This window comes from Bufo gargarizans, chromosome 11, assembly GCF_014858855.1.
Source record: "Bufo gargarizans isolate SCDJY-AF-19 chromosome 11, ASM1485885v1, whole genome shotgun sequence".
Classification (NCBI taxonomy): domain Eukaryota; kingdom Metazoa; phylum Chordata; class Amphibia; order Anura; family Bufonidae; genus Bufo; species Bufo gargarizans.
In genome coordinates this window covers 6,902,258-6,921,519 of record NC_058090.1, presented here as the reverse complement: position 1 = coordinate 6,921,519, position 19,262 = coordinate 6,902,258, and the positions used below count along the sequence as shown (strand labels likewise).

The 19,262-nt window shown below is 45.8% G+C and overlaps 1 protein-coding gene across 3 annotated transcripts in view; it reads right to left on the bottom strand.

The window, feature by feature from the left end:
• Window positions 1–19,262, bottom strand: part of KLHDC1 (kelch domain containing 1) — a 40,241-nt gene that overhangs the window by 20,525 nt on the left and 454 nt on the right. For all 3 annotated transcript variants that reach the window (XR_006387024.1, XR_006387023.1, XM_044271461.1), the window contains exons 2-10: window positions 17,419–17,489; window positions 16,931–17,048; window positions 13,788–13,906; window positions 3,637–3,715; window positions 3,148–3,231; window positions 2,988–3,068; window positions 2,849–2,907; window positions 331–443; window positions 92–164 (exon numbers count right to left, since the gene is read on the bottom strand). Coding sequence is in view for 1 of the 3 variants with exons in the window: in XM_044271461.1 (XP_044127396.1) it covers window positions 92–164; window positions 331–443; window positions 2,849–2,907; window positions 2,988–3,068; window positions 3,148–3,231; window positions 3,637–3,715; window positions 13,788–13,906; window positions 16,931–17,048; window positions 17,419–17,489 (797 nt within the window). In the remaining 2 variants the exon portion in view is untranslated. The remainder of the gene's footprint in view (window positions 1–91; window positions 165–330; window positions 444–2,848; window positions 2,908–2,987; window positions 3,069–3,147; window positions 3,232–3,636; window positions 3,716–13,787; window positions 13,907–16,930; window positions 17,049–17,418; window positions 17,490–19,262) is intronic.

Genomic DNA, 19,262 nt, shown 5'->3' with positions numbered 1-19,262 from the left:
ATTTATCCCACAGGGTGAACAATGTAACTGGAAAATAAATAAATAAATAAATAAATAAATAGACGATCTGCGGCGTGGATGGGACTCTTACCGTGGCTGATCCTGGGGCAAGTGCCTAAACTCGGCCCATACGTTGGTTTTGACGCTATAGATCCATCCATCACCTGAGGAAACACAAGAGTCCTGCCATTTATTACATGACGTATAGCGGTGGATTTACCGGAAGTGGCTGACATACATGACAATACTGCATGCCCCCCGCCCCCTACTGTCCACGCCTGCAATTCCGTACATTACACCCGTCACATCGATCTGCCGGTCGACACTCACTTAGCGGCACACATTCGGCACTCAGACCTCCAAAAAGGAACAACTGGTCGTCTCCGACTGGTGTTAGGGTGTGCCACGATCTGCCGGGGGGCTTTTCTCCAGTCATCTGGATCCTACACAGAACACATCAATTAGGGTCAGTGGCTACACTTTGCATTTTAGTTGCAAATTTGAATTTTTACCCAATTTTTGGTAATAATCATTATTTGCTGTAAAGTTGCATGAAGGTGGTTGTGTGCATTCATTATTAGGCTATATTTTTTATACACAGTATGTTTTGCGCTCTCAGAAAATGTAGATTTTGAAAATGTATACCTAGAAGCGGTGTGCAGTCTACACTTATGTGGATGACGACCGTACATTACACGGCCTCTGTGCCGGTGATTCGAGCGCACAAGCTCGGGTGCAGGATATGTGAGATTTGCACATTGTCTTTATGTGTAAACTTCTGCTTGCATTTAAATTTTAGGGTCAAATGTTTGTTTTGATGCTTGTCCTTTTTGTCACAACGTTACTGAAGATGGATATAGATGTCAACAGTCCGTCAAGACAAGTGCAATCATCAGATTGTCTACTTACAGAAAATATAAAGGTTTTGGGGTTCACTTACTTTTCAAGGGCTGTATTTTATAGGTTTTTAAAGGTTTACTTTTTTTTTTTTTTAAAGGAGGATTTTAGGATATGGAGGAGGGCAGCGAAATCAACTATGTCGGTACTCCATCAGGAGAACCAGTATAAGATCTTAATGTACTGGTATCACACTCCTGACCTCCTCCATAGAATGAATCCAGTGGTCCCGGGTGATTGTTGGAGATGTGGCTTACATAGAGGCACACTACCTCACATTTTCTGGGATTGTCCCAAGATAGGCCCTTACTGGTCTGAGGTTGGCGCTCTTCTGACCGGCATTATTGGAACTGAAATCCGACCGGAACCCATGTCCTTCCTGCTTAATGTGGTCCCCAAACAAGTCAAAAAACCTGCACTTAAACTGCTGCTTCTGATTCTAACAACAGCTCGTTGTCTAGTTTCCCGATCGTGGAAATGCCCCGACCCACCACGGGTCTCTGACTTGTATGCCAGGGTAATGGAGGTCCGCACTATGGAGTATTCCACTGCTATGTATCAGGACAAAATGGCACTCTTCAATGCTGTATGGGACATTTGGGACACTTATTGGGCTACTAGGCAACCTTGAGGAATCTGGATGAAGGGTTTGGTTTCCCCCCCCCCCTCCCTTCCCTCTCTGTCTTTGTTCATGTCGCTTGTCCTGTTTGTTGGTTTTCTGTTTCTGATATTTTGCACAGCAGTTTTTTTTTGTTTTGTTTTTTATTTTTCTGCTTCTTAGGCTAGTTAGAGATGGACATAATCTCAGTTGGATTAATTCAACGCTTTATTTTTGTCTGGTCTTTATTGCTCTGTCATTGAATATTGTCAAATGTTACATATGCTCATCCAATATGTATGCGATGTGCTCCTTGGAACTTCTGTGCATTATGACATTATAGGAGTGTATTTACGTTTTATGTTTTATATACCATAATAAACATACAATTATAAAAAAAAAAAAAGGAGGATTTTAGGAAGATCTGTGCAGGTAAGTTTAGGCCTAGGCTAAATGCACACGATCAGGATTGCGTGTGGAAAATCCTCACTGTAGGTCATGTACATTGTATTCTATGAGAATTTGACATTCCCATATTCCCGATGCAGATTTTTTTCTGTGCAGATTTTGACCTGCGGGTGCGGATTTTAAAATTCACAACATGTCAATTTATTTTAATGTTTTCTGACCGGATTTTCTCTATTCACTTCAATGGGGAGAGTAAAACCCACACCAATTGATGCAGATTGTCCGCACGGATTTCCCTGCGAACACCTCCAGATTTCACTGCAGATTCTCTGCACATAAGGCTGGGTTCACACCTGAGCGTTTTACAGCGCGTTCCTACGTGCTGTAAAACGCCCCAAGAAGTACATGAGCTTCTTTGGGGCATCTTGTCGCGCGTTCCTGTACATAGACTTCAGCGGGAACGCGCGACAATGGGCGTTCGCTTGTCTCTGTATGCGCGCTGTAAAACGCCCGACGCCCCAAGAAGTACATGAGCTTCTTTGGGACGTCTTGTCGCGCGTTCCCGTACATAGACTTCAGCGGGAACGCGCGACAATAGGCGCTCGCTTGTCTCTGTATGCGCGATTGCAAACGCCCGTACAATCGCGCATACAGAACGCTCCATCGCGAACGCTCAGGTGTGAACCAAGCCTAAATCCTGAACGTGTGCATTTACCTGTATGAGCTCTGCACATGTTGAACATTTATTTCTAGGAGGTGCGGTCCATATAACTTTCTGCTAACGTCTCACTTTTACACACAAATACCTTTTTGTCCATTTTTATGAGAAATTACACATTTAGGCAAAAGTTGCACAAAGCTGTCTGTGCTGACACAATTTGCCAAGTGTCTACTTTCAGATAACATCCCAATTCCCTGGTTAGATCAGGGGCTCGTGCCTCTTACCCTCTGGACCAGGTCCACGTGTCCAGGTCCAGGAAGTGCAGATCGTTCATCCGCGTTTGCTGGAATTACACAAAAGATCAAGTCAATGTGAAATCCGGAAGCTCTGCCGACCTAAGCCCGACATTAAAGTGACGCTCACCAGTACGCGGCCACCAAACACGTATCCCTTATTCCCGAGGAGGGCGCAGGAATGGGCTGCACGAGCCTGAGGGGGGGTGTTCTGTGAGGAAAACGAGGACCAGGTATTAGAAGACGCTCGCTGTGATCAAAGAGGACGACTTACCCGACCCAGGACTTACCTGCACCACGGGCTGTATCCAGGCTTGCTTTGCCGTGTCAAACACATGGAGATCATTGTTCCATCCCCAAAACATCTGGCCTTCCTGCCAACAGTACAGTAGTTAAAGGGGATGTCCGGGAATTTGATACTCATGACCTACTCTACTCTCGGGAGAGGTCATCAGTATGAGACTGGCCGGGGGTCTGACTCCGGGGACCCCCGCCAATCAGCTGATTGATAAGGACGCTTCCCAAGCGAGTGATGTCACCATACATTGCATATAGCCTAGGTGCCGCTCAGTCCTATTCTAATGACCAAGCACATCCATTCACTGACAGCCAACAGAGATGTTAAACGTGAGGAAGTGAAAAACAATGTACATTAATAAGTGGCAAAAATCTAGTGAAAAGCGCAGTGCACTGTAAGGTTAGTGCGACTACGAGAGTGCCGGGAACGGACGTCCGGCCTTCAGACACAAGGGGGTGAAAGGCGTAAAGAGGAGAATTACCCACGATGCATCGTGAACGTCGAAGCAGTCGGCCAGCTCATTGTGCCTCCGGGTTCCGTAGCCTCCGAAATAGATTAACCTGCAGGAGAAACGCGAGGAATGATTACCAGTAGTGACTGGGGCAGGAGGAATGGCCGCCCGGCTGGCATCTAGGAGGGCTCAGTGGTCGGCGCGGCGTACTATGCATGCTCTGTACACACTGCAGCTTGGGCCCTGTTCACATCTGTGGTGCAGCATCTCCAGAGTCACAGCGCTGGGCTGAATCCACACCCGACAGAGCCCAATGATTTGTAACGGGGCCCTGCATGTAAAGGTGATGGAATCTGCGACGAAAGCTCCAAGAGTGTGAACAGAGCCTTAGCTCAGGGTCCAGCTGCACCCCAGTGGGGCTTTATTAGGGCTCTACATGGAAGTGACTTGTCTGAAGAGCTTACCCTTAACTCTCTGGCATTCCCTAAGAAATATCACATTCAGAGCCGCTTTCCTCATATCTCTGTGCTGTGCTGTTGTTACTCCCCCTGGGAATTTATGAATAAACTGGCAACTGGTCATTAACATTCCCCCATTATCAAAAATGTGACCCTGCACCATCTGATACTGCGATCGGACACTATATATGCCTCTATGGCCATTATTCCAGGAGGAATAACAGAGCCACGACAATGCAGAATTGAAAATAAACAGAACAAAAGGCTTTAAAAGAACAGAGGCACCAGAGAGGGCCCAGCGAGCGTGGAAACAGGTGTTAAAGATGTGTGAATTTTATTCTATATCTCTCGGACTGTAATGAGTTAACTTTTTCTTCTTCAAGTGTCTCCCACCCCCCTCTTTGTTTCTAGACTGGAGAAGAGGGGGGGGGGGGGGGGGGTGGCAAAGAGCTGAGCTGTGAGAAGGGTCTGTTTTCTCATCTTTGTACAGGTGTATAGATTGTGGAGGAATGCATAAGCCAATCATATGACTTGATGATATGTATACACTGCCTATAGAGAAGCACCTCCTTGAAGTGTCACATATGAAGTATGCAGTATTAGTGTTAGGATAAACGCCATTACAAAATGGCGACGATAACCAGATGTTTACATTAGTTCACATTCCAAAGTAGTGCCCAGTGCGCAGATGCCAGGGTGCTATCTCCTCTCTCTTATCTCTTCTTCCTTTTGAGCCAATGAAATAATGCCTGGGCCTCAGAAAGTACTGCCCTTTTCTGAAGATACAAATACCACTTACTTTCTGTAATAAATTAGAGATTGCTTTGACCAACTTCTGTGTCAGTGTCCAGTCTCTCAACCACGCGTGGATATTAACCCCTTGGGGGTACATTGATTTGGAGCACCAGAGTGCATCTCAAATGCTCTAATTTAGGGCTACTTTAACACAGGTGCGGAGGGGGATCAGTGAGTAAGACTTATTACAGATTCAGCAGACAAACCCTTCAAGGCTACTTTCACACTAGCGTTTTTGCTGGATCCGGAAGGGGTTCAGAAACTAAGATTTCGTGTTACTGGTAAATGGTTTTCCAGGAGTCCAACATGTCCGCACCCACTGGAGGATGTCCTATTGGTCTCCAGTGTTCCAAATTACTACACCGAATAGGATCTAAGGGTACTCTCACACTAGCGTTTTTCTTTTCTGGCACCGAGTTCCGTCCTAGGGGCTCAATACCGGAAAAGAACTGATCAGTTTTACCCTAATGTATTCTGAATGGAGAGAAATACGTTCAGGATGCATCAGGACGTCTTCAGTTCAGTCTTTTTGCCTTTTCAGGACGGAGATAATACCGCAGCCTGCTACAGTTTTATCTCAGTCCAAAAGCCGGAATGCTGGATCTGGCATTTTTTCCCCATTGACATGCATTAATGCCGGATCCGGCCCGAGTGTTCCAGCTGTTCACCCTGTCGGATCCAGTCTGCTGCTATTTTGCCGTGCCTCTGTCCCCATTGACTATAATAGGGGCGGGGGCCGTGCTCCGGCGCAGCAGGGCAGTGCACACCGAGAGGCCGCTGCACTAAAAGTACTGCATGTCCGAATTTTTAGTTCGGCAGCCTCTCACTGCGCACTGCCGTGCTGCGCCGGAGCTCCGCCCATGTCTGTATTATAGTCAATGGGGAGAGAGCGGCAGTCTGGCAGCATTGCGAAATAGCGGCAGGACGGATCCAACAGGGTGAACAGCCTGTCGGATCCGTCCTGCTGCTAGTGTGAAAGTAGCCTTACCGACGTCCCTCCATGACAGCACCCACTGGAGAACTACCAACTTAGACAGAAAATAGGGGGGGGGGTGTTTACTGACTGGAGGACCTTCCGTCCGAATGCCAGGTCTTGGTTGGCTAGAGCATCTAGCCTATAGTGTTTACCAAAAGTCAGGAAAATAGACCATGTAGCGGCCTTGCAAATTTGATCAACTGAGGCCTTGGCTTTCTCTGCCCACGTTGCTGCCATGGCTACAAAAAGAGCAAATGAATGGAGGGACGTTAAAATAAGCAAAACAAAATTAAGTTTTATTCAATGCATAACATAGAAAAACGTGTAGAGGTGAATACCCTACAAGTAGTCGTGTTGGGCCAAAGACCGGTCCAGTAATACAGTAAAAGGGTGCACAGAAATGTGGTCACAATGCTCTGTGCTCTGCTTCTTCTCCTCGGAAATTCGTGACAGTCACATTTCATTTCTTGACCCATCGCTGTGAATGCCTCGGGTTATATTATAACTAATATCTTTAGGAAACCAACAGCAACAAATAATTTACTGAGATGGGAAAGTGGTCATCCAAAGGCTCTTAAAAGGGGTATCCCTAAAGGGCAATATTTAAGAGCTAGAAGAAATTGCTCCCAATTAGCGGACTTTAGGAAGGCTGCCGATGAACTACAGGATAGATTCTTACATCAAGGCTATCCTCCAAGCTTATTGAAACAAGCATATCAACACTCCCTAAGCTTGAACAGAGACTCACTATTATCCCCAAAGAAAAACCCACAAGTAGAGGAGAGTGCGAGAACCATCGGCACCTATGACAGTGCACATGATCAAGTACGTCTTGTACTGTCGGAATATTGGGATATTCTTAGATCAGACCAAGACATTGGTCACTTGATCCCTCCTAAACCAGCGATCACTTATCGTCGGAGTCATAACCTGCGTGACATTTTAGTTCACAGTATGTATCAGAGCCCTAAAGAGCACACTTGGTTGCAGAACCCTCTCTCTGGTACCTGCAAGTTCTGTTGCGATATCGATAAGAACAAATCCTTTACTGGCAATCTGGTCTGTCTGACAAAACTTTCTTTATAAGATCGTTTGTGAATTGCAAGTTGACCGGCGTGGTCTACTTGATGACGTGTAGACGTGGCTTAAAATACGTCGGCAAAACCATACGGGAGCTAAGACGGCGCATAGGTGAGCATGTTTCTGACATTGACCGTCTTCTCCTGCAGAAGGAGGCACAGTGGATCTTTAGACTAGGGACCATTAAACCTAATGGTCTTAATGATGCCATATCCTATGTGCCATTCTAATGAGTTGGTCATCGCTTGACCTCGCCCGGTTTGATGTTCTTCGCGCCATGATCATTATGGTGTTGCTCCCCTGCTTCCCTTAGTATCAGCTGGCATATTTCAATGGTCCTTATTGCATTATGGGCCATTATATAATTTGGAGTTGTCAGTTTCTGGCCTGTGTCAATCGGCACTATCCCACATGATATGCCCGATATATACCTTATAGCGGCCACTTCTATTTGTTTACTTATGCATGCTTTTCCTGTAATATAGCCCATCTGGGGGCGCCCTGGTTGCTCTTTTGTTACAGTTAGGCCCCTTTCACACGAGCGAGTTTTCCGCGCGGGTGCAATGCGTGACGTGAATGCACAGCACCCGCACTGAATCCTGACCCATTCATTTCAATGGGTCTGTGCACATGAGCGTTGTTTTTCACGCATCAGTTCTGCGTTGCGGGAAAATCGCAGCCTGTTCTATATTCTGCGTTTTTCACGCAGCCCTGGCTCCATAGAAGTGAATGGGGCTGCGTGAAAAACGCATTGCGCCCGCAAGCAAGTGTGGATGCGATGTGTTTTTCACTGATGGTTGCTAAGAGATGTTGTTTGTAAACCTTCAGTTTTTTATCACGCGCGTGAAAAACGCATCAAAACGCATTGCACCCGCACGGAAAATACTAAACAACTGAGCGCAATCGCAGACAAAACAGTGAACTTGCTTGCAAAATAGTGCGAGTTTCACTGAACGCATCCAGGGCCAATCCGTCACGCTCGTGTGAAAGAGGCCTAAGATGTTACTATGTAGCGCTAGTGCGCTTTCCCCAGAGCGCATCTCCGTCCCTCCCATTCGTCAGCTGACCGTTCAGTATGAGTGTTACTCGAGCCGGATTGGCTGGTGATGGGAGGCGTGCTCATGGGGGTGTGGTGTCTGCCCTTTAATTCACAGAGTTTTGCTGGCCGCATCGCGGCCATCACAGTGCCGGGGCTATGTTTGTTGATGCAGCACGCCGTCTCCCACACTAGGGTTTCGGCTTAGGCAGATTTAGGTGCACTGCTACTTTGGCTCCTGATGAAGTGCACGAGACGTGTGCACAGAAACGCGTTGAGCCAAGTGTTACTAGGGACTGCTGGTTGCTGGTGGTACAAGAGCCAGACCAGCCTGGAAAGGGAAACAACCCAGAGTTGCTAGGGAGGTTATAAGGGGGAACTGTCGCTTGGGGGGGCCTTGCTGTTCCAGACCTTAAACTGTATTATGTAGCAACATTGGTGTCAATGCTTAAGGGATGGGCAAGATCCGATACAAAAATACCTTGGGTTCATTTGGAATCAGCACAAGCCTCCCCTTTTTTGCCGACAGATCTGTTACATCTGCCCTTTTGGAAATTCCCCAGTCCCGAACATCGGAGTCCGACAATGCCAGCATCTGTAAAGGCCTGGTCCCTTTATCACACTGTAGCTGACTCCGATAGCCCTCCTTCCCTCTCCTCTATACCCCTATCTATGCTTCAGACTATGCTCCCACACTCTGATTTGTCTCTCTGGACTCAAGTCGGAGTGTGGAAAGCTTATTTGAGGATGAGGCGTTACAATCTTTACAAACAATTAGGGACCGCCTGGCCCTCCCGGCGACGGAATTTTACAAATACCTCCAGATCCACCATTTGTTGCAGAACTTACAGCAGTCAGGTTTAAAAATGGATAAGCTAGCAAAGGCAATGCCAAAGGGCAAAAACTACTATACAACTCTATACTTCAACCGACCCAATTTAAACGCTCCCATCCCATGCGTACATGGGAGAGAACCTTAGATATATCCATTACAGATACCGAATGGCTTGGAGCCCTTAAAGGGGTTATCCCATCATAGACAATGGGGACCCATCGCTAGGCTATGCCCCCATTGTCTGATAGGTGCGGGTCCCGCCGCTGGGACCCGCATCTACAAGCAGAACGGAGCGGAGAAACTTGAGGAGGGTGCACTGTGCATGCGCAGCCGCCCTCCATTCATTTCTATGGAGCCGCCGAAAATAGCCAAGCGCTGGCTCTGCTATTTCCGTCGGCCCCATAGAAATGAATGGGAGCGGGGTCCTCCAGCCACGACTCTCCCTGGCTCCGTTCTCCTTGTAGGTGCGGGTCCCAGCGGTGGCCGCGCATGCGCAGTGCGCTCCCATTCACTTCAATGGGAGAGGCGGGGAGCTGCGCCTGGTGGTGGACGGACTCCGGGAAACCCGGGGTCCTCCAGCCACAACTCTCCCCGGCTCCGTTCTCCTTGTAGGTGCAGGTCCCAGCGGGGACCCGCACCTATCAGACAATGGGGGCATACCCTAGCGATAGGCCCCCATTGTCAATGATGGGATAACCCCTTTAAGGCGATCCACAAATATCTCAAATGCACCTCCCACATTGAATCGGCGCTAAAAACTGTTTTACATTAGTATTATACGCCAGACAGACTGGCAATTATTTACCCCGGCGTTTCTAATCTTTGCTGGGGGGGCTGTGGTAATAAAGGAACACTTTTCCACATCATTTGGCAATGTCCGGCCCTTGGTTCTTATTGGTCTGCCTGCACTGCCATGATGAGCCGACTATTTTAGAATAAGATCAGCTGGTCCTACTTTTTATAGGCATTAACAATGTCCCGACTCAATATAAAACACTTTTTTATATAATTTGTGTTTTAGCTAAACTAATGTTATTGAGACACCGGTAATCTCCAGACATGCCGAAGCTGTGTGAGCTAATCTCTGCAATAAACACGACGTTTGCTTATGAAAGAATTATATCAATGGGAAATGGTAGTTTCAGCAAGCTCCAGCTGCAATGGTCTGCACTCTGCTCACTACCTTAGAAACTAGTACTGAATCACACTCCTGATACATGCATTGGACTCAATAGGCTTCAGGGTTTGACCTGACTAGGTGGCGATATCCGTAACTGTACCATCTCACAGGCTCGCTGAATGTATATGTAATGCTATATATGCTGCTTGCACACTTATATGCATCATTGCTATGGTACTTCCTTTATTCTTAAATTGGCGCAATGCGCTGTTGCATCTCGCAATTGAAATACTTCATGATGTATCCTGACCGGTACTCCCGGTTTTGTTTCTTTCTTATATGTCAAAAAAATTCCTCAATAGAAACTATTGAAATGAAGAGCCAGACCAGCAATCACCTGTTCTTGTTGTGCACCGCACGAGTGTCCGAGGACGGTACAGTGCACCGCCATCCCTCTTGCTGACCAGAACTGCCCAGTGACTGACTTTGTACTGGACAGTTTGATAATGCTGCGAATGTTATCCCACTGGGCTGCTCTTTGCGAGACCTGTTCTTCCCAGTGGTTATACCATTCCGTTTAGTACTTATCCCACCAGCTCATAGCTAGTGCAGCGGCATCACATCCAATCACTAGCAGCGGTGGGATTTGTATACATTATTATCCGGGTCCGTATCAAGTGTAGGGTGTTCACAGTGTTCCCCCACACTACACACCGAGTGGGCAGTGACCACATTTCTGTGCACCCTTTCGAGTATTACTGGACCGGTCTTTGGCCCAACACGACTACTTGTGGGGTATTCACATCTACACGTTTTTCTACGTTATGCATTGAATAAAGCTTTATTTTTACGTCCCTTCATACATTTGCTCTTTTTGTAACCAACGTCTAGGGACGCATACACTACGTGCAGAATTATTAGGCAAATGAGTATTTTGACCACATCATCCTCTTTCTGCATGTTGTCTTACTCCAAGCTGTATAGGCTCGAAAGCCTACTACCAATTAAGCATATTAGGTGATGTGCATCTCTGTAATGAGAAGGGGTGTGGTCTAATGACATCAACACCCTATATCAGGTGTGCATAATTATTAGGCAACTTCCTTTCCTTTGGCAAAATGGGTCAAAAGAAGGACTTGACAGGCTCAGAAAAGTCAAAAATAGTGAGATATCTTGCAGAGGGATGCAGCACTCTTAAAATTGCAAAGCTTCTGAAGCGCGATCATCGAACAATCAAGCGTTTCATTCAAAATAGTCAACAGGGTCGCAAGAAGCGTGTGGAAAAACCAAGGCGCAAAATAACTGCCCATGAACTGAGAAAAGTCAAGCGTGCAGCTGCCAAGATGCCACTTGCCACCAGTTTGGCCATATTTCAGAGCTGCAACATCACTGGAGTGCCCAAAAGCACAAGGTGTGCAATACTCAGAGACATGGCCAAGGTAAGAAAGGCTGAAAGACGACCACCACTGAACAAGACACACAAGCTGAAACGTCAAGACTGGGCCAAGAAATATCTCAAGACTGATTTTTCTAAGGTTTTATGGACTGATGAAATGAGAGTGAGTCTTGATGGGCCAGATGGCTGGATTGGTAAAGGGCAGAGAGCTCCAGTCCGACTCAGACGCCAGCAAGGTGGAGGTGGAGTACTGGTTTGGGCTGGTATCATCAAAGATGAGCTTGTGGGGCCTTTTTGGGTTGAGGATGGAGTCAAGCTCAACTCCCAGTCCTACTGCCAGTTTCTGGAAGACACCTTCTTCAAGCAGTGGTACAGGAAGAAGTCTGCAAGGTAAGAAAAACATGATTTTCATGCAGGACAATGCTCCATCACACGCGTCCAAGTACTCCACAACGTGGCTGGCAAGAAAGGGTATAAAAGAAGAAAATCTAATGACATGGCCTCCTTGTTCACCTGATCTGAACCCCATTGAGAACCTGTGGTCCATCATCAAATGTGAGATTTACAAGGAGGGAAAACAGTCCACCTCTCTGAACAGTGTCTGGGAGGCTGTGGTTGCTGCTGCACGCAATGTTGATGGTGAACAGATCAAAACACTGACAGAATCCATGGATGGCGGCTTCTGAGTGTCCTTGCAAAGAAAGGTGGCTATATTGGTCACTGATTTGTTTTTGTTTTGTTTTTGAATGTCAGAAATGTATATTTGTGAATGTTGAGATGTTATATTGGTTTCACTGGTAAAAATAAATAATTGAAATGGGTATATATTTGTTTTTTGTTAAGTTGCCTAATAATTATGTACAGTAATAGTCACCTGCACACACAGATATCCCCCTAAAATAGCTAAAACTAAAAACAAACTAAAAACTACTTCCAAAAATATTCAGCTTTGATATTAATGAGTTTTTTGGGTTCATTGAGAACATGGTTGTTGTTCAATAATAAAATTAATCCTCAAAAATACAACTTGCCTAATAATTCTGCACTCCCTGTACCTCCATTACCTAGTTCTCTACGATTATTGTAGAATCCGCTCTCCTGGGCTGAAGTTGTGTCGACCCCACTGCCGTGGAGTTGTATGCTCCTTTTAGGTGAATAGCCGAGATGGAAAGAAAGTTCTTTTCTGCCCAAGTAAATATTTGGTTTGTCAGACTCTGAAGAAAAGGGGTTTCTTGTTCCTCCCTGGCGCTTTCGATAGCAGACCGTGGTCATAGCGTCTGAGAGTACCTTGATGCGTTGACCCTGAAGTAGATGCTCTGCTGCCCTTAGTGTCTCCAGAACGGCCTTCGGTTCTCTGAAATGTGTGACCTCTGGCTGTTCCCTGAAAGAAGCAATCTCTCAAATGGGCGCCCCAACCTCTCCGACTTGCATCCGTGGTGATCACTATTGCTGGAGACATGTTCCAGGGAACTCCTTTCTTTAGACTTTCCAGATTCAACCACCAGGATAGGGAGTTCTTTACGGTGGTCTCTGTCCCATGATGAGAGCACTGCATCTTGTGAGGTGACGCATGATGTCCTTAGACCCAGGATCTGCATGGACTCCCTGAAAGGGATTCGGTCACCTAGTTTTACCCTATAGAGCTGCGGACTTGCACGGATAGACCTCCGCTAGCATGTCCGCAATATACCTGTCCCATAGCTCCGTGTGGTTTTATTTTGTTTAAAAAATGATTTTATAGATATGTAAATTAGCCAAGTAAGGTGCCCAAGGCGCGGTTACTTACGGTAAAGGAGCCCAGCACCGCCTGCATCCAGGAATCTCCTCCTTGCTCACAAAGTTACAGTGTCGAAATCTCGCAATGTGTGAGCTAGCGCATGCACAGTGCCGGCAAAGTGTTCGTTCCCTTTGCTGGCATCACCCTCAGTGAACGAACTGCGCATTGCGAGATTTCGGCACTGTAACTTTGTGAGCACGGAGGAGATTCCTGGATGCAGGCGGTGCTGGGCTCCTTTACCGTAAGTAACCGCGCCTTGGGCACCTTACTTGGCTAATTTACATATCTATAAAATCATTTTTTAAACAAAATAAAACCACACGGAGCTATGGGACAGGTATATTGCGGACATGCTAGCGGAGATCTATCCGTGTAAGTGTCCGCGGCTCTATAGGTTAAAGAGATGACAGGTTCCCTTTAAGGTAGGATTTTCCTTTCTTCTGAAGGATTCTTTCCTTTCTTGTTTTATATCTGGAAGATAGGAAAGCTGCTCTAGCGAATCTAGAGGAGCGCTCCGTTCTGTTCAGTTACAGTTTTTTCCCATTGACAATGAATGGGGACAAAACAGAAGCGTTTTTTTCCGGTATTGAGACCCTATAACGGATCCCAATACCAGAAAACAAACGCTTGTGAGAAAGTAGCCTAAGCAGTACATATGGAGTAAGAGCGGTGCGGGCTGCAGGATGTAAGGGGGCCGCGCTCACTTACTGTTTTTTATAAACCCAGCAGGAAAGCTTGTCCCGAGCTGTCGGTGGGTGACCCTTAAAACTCTTGACTTGCTTCCATGTGAGTTCTCCAGTGCCGGACCGCAGGTCCACGTAAAACAGCTGTGGAGGAATACACAGAGGTAAGTACTAGTGGTGGCTGTATATATCTGTATATAGTAATCTCCTGAGCTCCCTCTAGTGGTGGCTGTATATATCTGTATGTAGTAATCTCCTGAGCTCCCTCTAGTGGTGGCTGTATATGCAGTAATCTCCTGAGCTCCCTCTAGTGGTGGCTGTATATATCTGTATGTAGTAATCTCCTGAGCTCCCTCTAGTGGTGGCTGTATATATCTGTATGTAGTAATCTCCTGAGCTCCCTCTAGTGGTGGCTGTATATATCTGTATGTAGTAATCTCCTGAGCTCCCTCTAGTGGTGGCTGTATATATCTGTATGTAGTAATCTCCTGAGCTCCCTCTAGTGGTGGCTGTATATATCTGTATGTAGTAATCTCCTGAGCTCCCTCTAGTGGTGGCTGTATATATCTGTATATAGTAATCTCCTGAGCTCCCTCTAGTGGTGGCTGTATATCTGTATATAGTAATCTCCTGAGCTCCCTCTAGTGGTGGCTGTATATATCTGTATATAGTAATCTCCTGAGCTCCCTCTAGTGGTGGCTGTATATATCTGTATGTAGTAATCTCCTGAGCTCCCTCTAGTGGTGGCTGTATATATCTGTATATAGTAATCTCCTGAGCTCCCTCTAGTGGTGGCTGTATATATCTGTATGTAGTAATCTCCTGAGCTCCCTCTAGTGGTGGCTGTATATATCTGTATGTAGTAATCTCCTGAGCTCCCTCTAGTGGTGGCTGTATATGCAGTAATCTCCTGAGCTCCCTCTAGTGGTGGCTGTATATATCTGTATGTACTAATCTCCTGAGCTCCCTCTAGTGGTGGCTGTATATATCTGTATGCAGTAATCTCCTGAGCTCCCTCTAGTGGTGGCTGTATATATCTGTATGTAGTAATCTCCTGAGCTCCCTCTAGTGGTGGCTGTATATATCTGTATGTAGTAATCTCCTGAGCTCCCTCTAGTGGTGGCTGTATATATCTGTATGCAGTAATCTCCTGAGCTCCCTCTAGTGGTGGCTGTATATATCTGTATGTAGTACTCTCCTGAGCTCCCTCTAGTGGTGGCTGTATATATCTGTATGTAGTAATCTCCTGAGCACCGCTAGTGGTGTCTGTATATATCTGTATGTAGTAATCTCCTGAGCTCCCTCTAGTGGTGGCTGTATATATCTGTATGTAGTAATCTCCTGAGCTCCCTCTAGTGGTGGCTGTATATATCTGTATGTAGTAATCTCCTGAGCTCCCCCTAGTGGTGGCTGTATATATCTGTATGCAGTAATCTCCTGAGCTCACTTTTGTGGTAGTTGTATATATCTGTATGCAGTAATCTCCTGAGCTCTCTGTAGTGGTGGCTGTATATATCTGTATGTAGTAATCTCCTGAGCTCCCTCTAGTGGTGGCTGTATATATCTGTATGTAGTAATCTCCTGAGCTCCCTCTAGTGGTGGCTGTATATATCTGTATGCAGTAATCTCCTGAGCTCTCTGTAGTGGTGGCTGTATATATCTGTATGTAGTAATCTCCTGAGCTCCCTCTAGTGGTGGCTGTATATATCTGTATGTAGTAATCTCCTGAGCTCCCTCTAGTGGTGGCTGTATATATCTGTATGCAGTAATCTCCTGAGCTCCCTCTAGTAGTGACTGTATATATCTGTATGCAGTAATCTCCTGAGCTCCCTCTAGTGGTGGCTGTATATATCTGTATGCAGTAATCTCCTGAGCTCCCTCTAGTGGTGACTGTATATATCTGTATGCAGTAATCTCCTGAGCTCCCTCTAGTGGTGGCTGTATATATCTGTATGTAGTAATCTCCTGAGCTCCCTCTAGTGGTGGCTGTATATATCTGTATGTAGTAATCTCCTGAGCTCCCTCTAGTGGTGGCTGTATATATCTGTATGCAGTAATCTCCTGAGCTCCCTCTAGTGGTGGCTGTATATATCTGTATGTAGTAATCTCCTGAGCTCCCTCTAGTGGTGGCTGTATATATCTGTATGCAGTAATCTCCTGAGCTCCCTCTAGTGGTGGCTGTATATATCTGTATGTAGTAATCTCCTGAGCTCCCTCTAGTGGTGGCTGTATATATCTGTATGTAGTAATCTCCTGAGCTCCCTCTAGTGGTGGCTGTATATATCTGTATGTAGTAATCTCCTGAGCTCCCTCTAGTGGTGACTGTATATATTTGTATGTAGTAATCTCCTGAGCTCCCTCTAGTGGTGGCTGTATATATCTGTATGTAGTAATCCCCTGAGCTCCCTCTAGTGGTGGCTGTATATATCTGTATGTAGTAATCTCCTGAGCTCCCTCTAGTGGTGGCTGTATATATCTGTATATAGTAATCTCCTGAGCTCCCTCTAGTGGTGGCTGTATATATCTGTATGTAGTAATCCCCTGAGCTCCCTCTAGTGGTGGCTGTATATATCTGTATGCAGTAATCTCCTGAGCTCCCTCTAGTGGTGGCTGTATATATCTGTATGTAGTAATCTCCTGCGCTCCCTCTAGTGGTGGCTGTATATATCTGTATGCAGTAATCTCCTGAGCTCCCTCTAGTGGTGGCTGTATATATCTGTATGTAGTAATCTCCTGAGCTCCTCTAGTGGTGGCTGTATATAGCTGCATGTAGTAATCTCCTGAGCTCCTCTAGTGGTGGCTGTATATATCTGTATGCAGTAATCTCCTGAGCTCCCTCTAGTGGTGGCTGTATATATCTGTATCTAGTAATCTCCTGAGCTCCCTCTAGTGGTGGCTGTATATATCTGTATGTAGTAATCTCCTGAGCTCCTCTAGTGGTGGCTGTATATATCTGTATGCAGTAATCTCCTGAGCTCCTCTAGTGGTGGCTGTATATATCTGTATGTAGTAATCTCCTGAGCTCCTCTTAGTGGTGGCTGTATATATCTGTATGCAGTAATCTCCTGAGCTCCCTCTAGTGGTGGCTGTATATATCTGTATGTAGTAATCTCCTGGAGCCTCGATGTCCCACCCAGATATTTCTCAGCTGCTGACCGCAGACATTACCTGATTACTGTAGCCCTTATCAAAATATCCACCGAAAATATACAGCTTTCCATTCAGACAAGCGCCACAACTGCCGGACATGGAGGGGGGGAGGTCACCGTCTGTCAGGTGCATCTGCCTACAACCAGGGCCAAGATAACAGCAGGATTAGAACACACAGAGGGGCTCATCTACTAAAGACTGGCGTCCACCGTTTCGTTCATGGGTTTTGATAAGACGTCATAATAAACTTGTCACATTCTGCGCTGCCCATAGACCACAAAAGCTAAGCCTGTGGGCGTAAATAATAGTAAATGTGTCAGCCCCGCCTCTTCTACTAAGCCCTGCCTACCTTTACTTTACAAAAAACAAAAAAAGTGGTTTCAGAAAGTGTAAAGCTGCAAACTTTGCACAAAACGCACAAAAACGTGCGGCTTTGTACACGGAAGGCTTTAGTGAATGCGGGACGTGTAAGATACGGAGGATCACCCACCTCCAGGACAACCTACCACAAACCGTCTTCCGTGTCGTAGACCCAGATCTCGTCGTGCAGGAGGTAAACTTCGTTTTCTTCAATTGTCTGTTAAAAAAATAAAATAAAAAATAGTCACCCGAGAAGGAGAAATGTTTTGGGCGCGACTTTTTACTGGTCGCCCCAGACGCCACCTCCCTGGTGAGCGGGAGGGGGGAGAGCGGGGACCCCCCCATTTCCATCTTCAGGTCCCTGTGAGGGAGATCTATCACGAGGGGAGTTTTTGAAGTCTGCGCCAAATTTATCAAATGTTGCCTGCAATTTGGCGCGCTGATTGTCTACAGAGATCACCAGTTTTCACGCCCCTCCCCCCCTATACTGGAGTAAGAATCTTTTTAAGCAGTTACTGTTGATAAATCTGCCGCACGCAACCCTAACCCCGCCCACTTTCCAAAACTGGCGAGAGTTGCAATTATTTTTTGAAAAAAATAAATAAAAAAACAACCCAAAAATGGTCGCCTCGTGTATGCCAGAAAATGGCTTAAAAGCAAATGATAAATTTATCCACGGGGAGGTGAAGGCGCAAAATGGGGCTTACGGTGAAATCTACGACTTTTTATCGCCAGGAAAATGGCGCAGAGGCGTTAATCAATTCCGCCAATCCCTTCTGCAGTCAATAGGTTATGGATTGGTCCTGTCTGGCTAGACGGCGGAGTACGACCGGAGAGGTGGCCACGTGTGCACATGGGTCATGTTCCAGCTCACCCAAGCACCACAGACCGCTCCTTTAATTCTCTGTAAGAGAACCGATCTCCGGTAAAATAGACATGTTTTAACCCCTTAAGGACCCATGACATAGCTGTGGCGCCCGCTCGCACGTGCAGCGGGCGCCTTGGCCGCGGGGTTTCTGCCATTTTAAATAGCAGAGACCTGCGGCACATGTATGCGATCAGCCACAAGGTTGATCGCATAGATCTTACCTTTCAGATGCTGTGGTCAAATGTGACTACGGCATCTGCGCAGACCGGAACCGGAAGTCGTGCGCGTCCGGTAACAGCGTTCCTTGGCTAACATCGGGGGACCTGTTACTACGATCTAATTGACTGAAGCCCCAGCTTCCGAGTCAATATCAATACAGGCCACTAGGTGGCAGCCTTGTATTGATATAGTACAAATGAAGTCTTCAGTGATGGCTGTTTAGCCCTCACTGAATACTAAGGGCAATCGAATGATTGGCAGTTATTGTCACCCAAGGGGACTTAAAAAAAAAAGTTAAAAAATGCTTTTACAAATGTATATAAAACAAAAAAATTCTAATCGTCCTCCTTTTCTTAAAATAAAAATACTTAACCAATAAAAAAAAAAATAAACATCATGGGCATCATGGCGTGCGAAAATGACCATACTATTAAAATATAACAATATTAATAAAAAAAATAAAAAGCCAATTTGCCATTTTTTGTCACTTCAACCACCCAATAATTTTTTATAAAAAGTGATTAAAAAGTCGCACACACTTCAAATTGGTATCACTAAAAAGAACAGATCGTCCCGCTAAAAAATGAGCCCTGACACAGCCCCGTACACAAGTTATAGGGGTCAGAATATGGTTCTGAAAAAAAAAAAATAATAAATAAAAAAAAAAATACATACATACATACATACACATATATATATATATATATATATATAATTATTCAAGTGCGGTATCGCTGTCACCGTACGGACCTGGAGAATGAGGAGAATAGGTCAATTTTACCGCATAGTGTACTGTGTAAAAAAAAAAAAAATTATAAAAAAAAAATAAAAAAATCAGAATTGCATTTTTTCCCAAATCTACCCCATTTGGAATTTTTTCCCGCTTCCTACTACACGGTACGC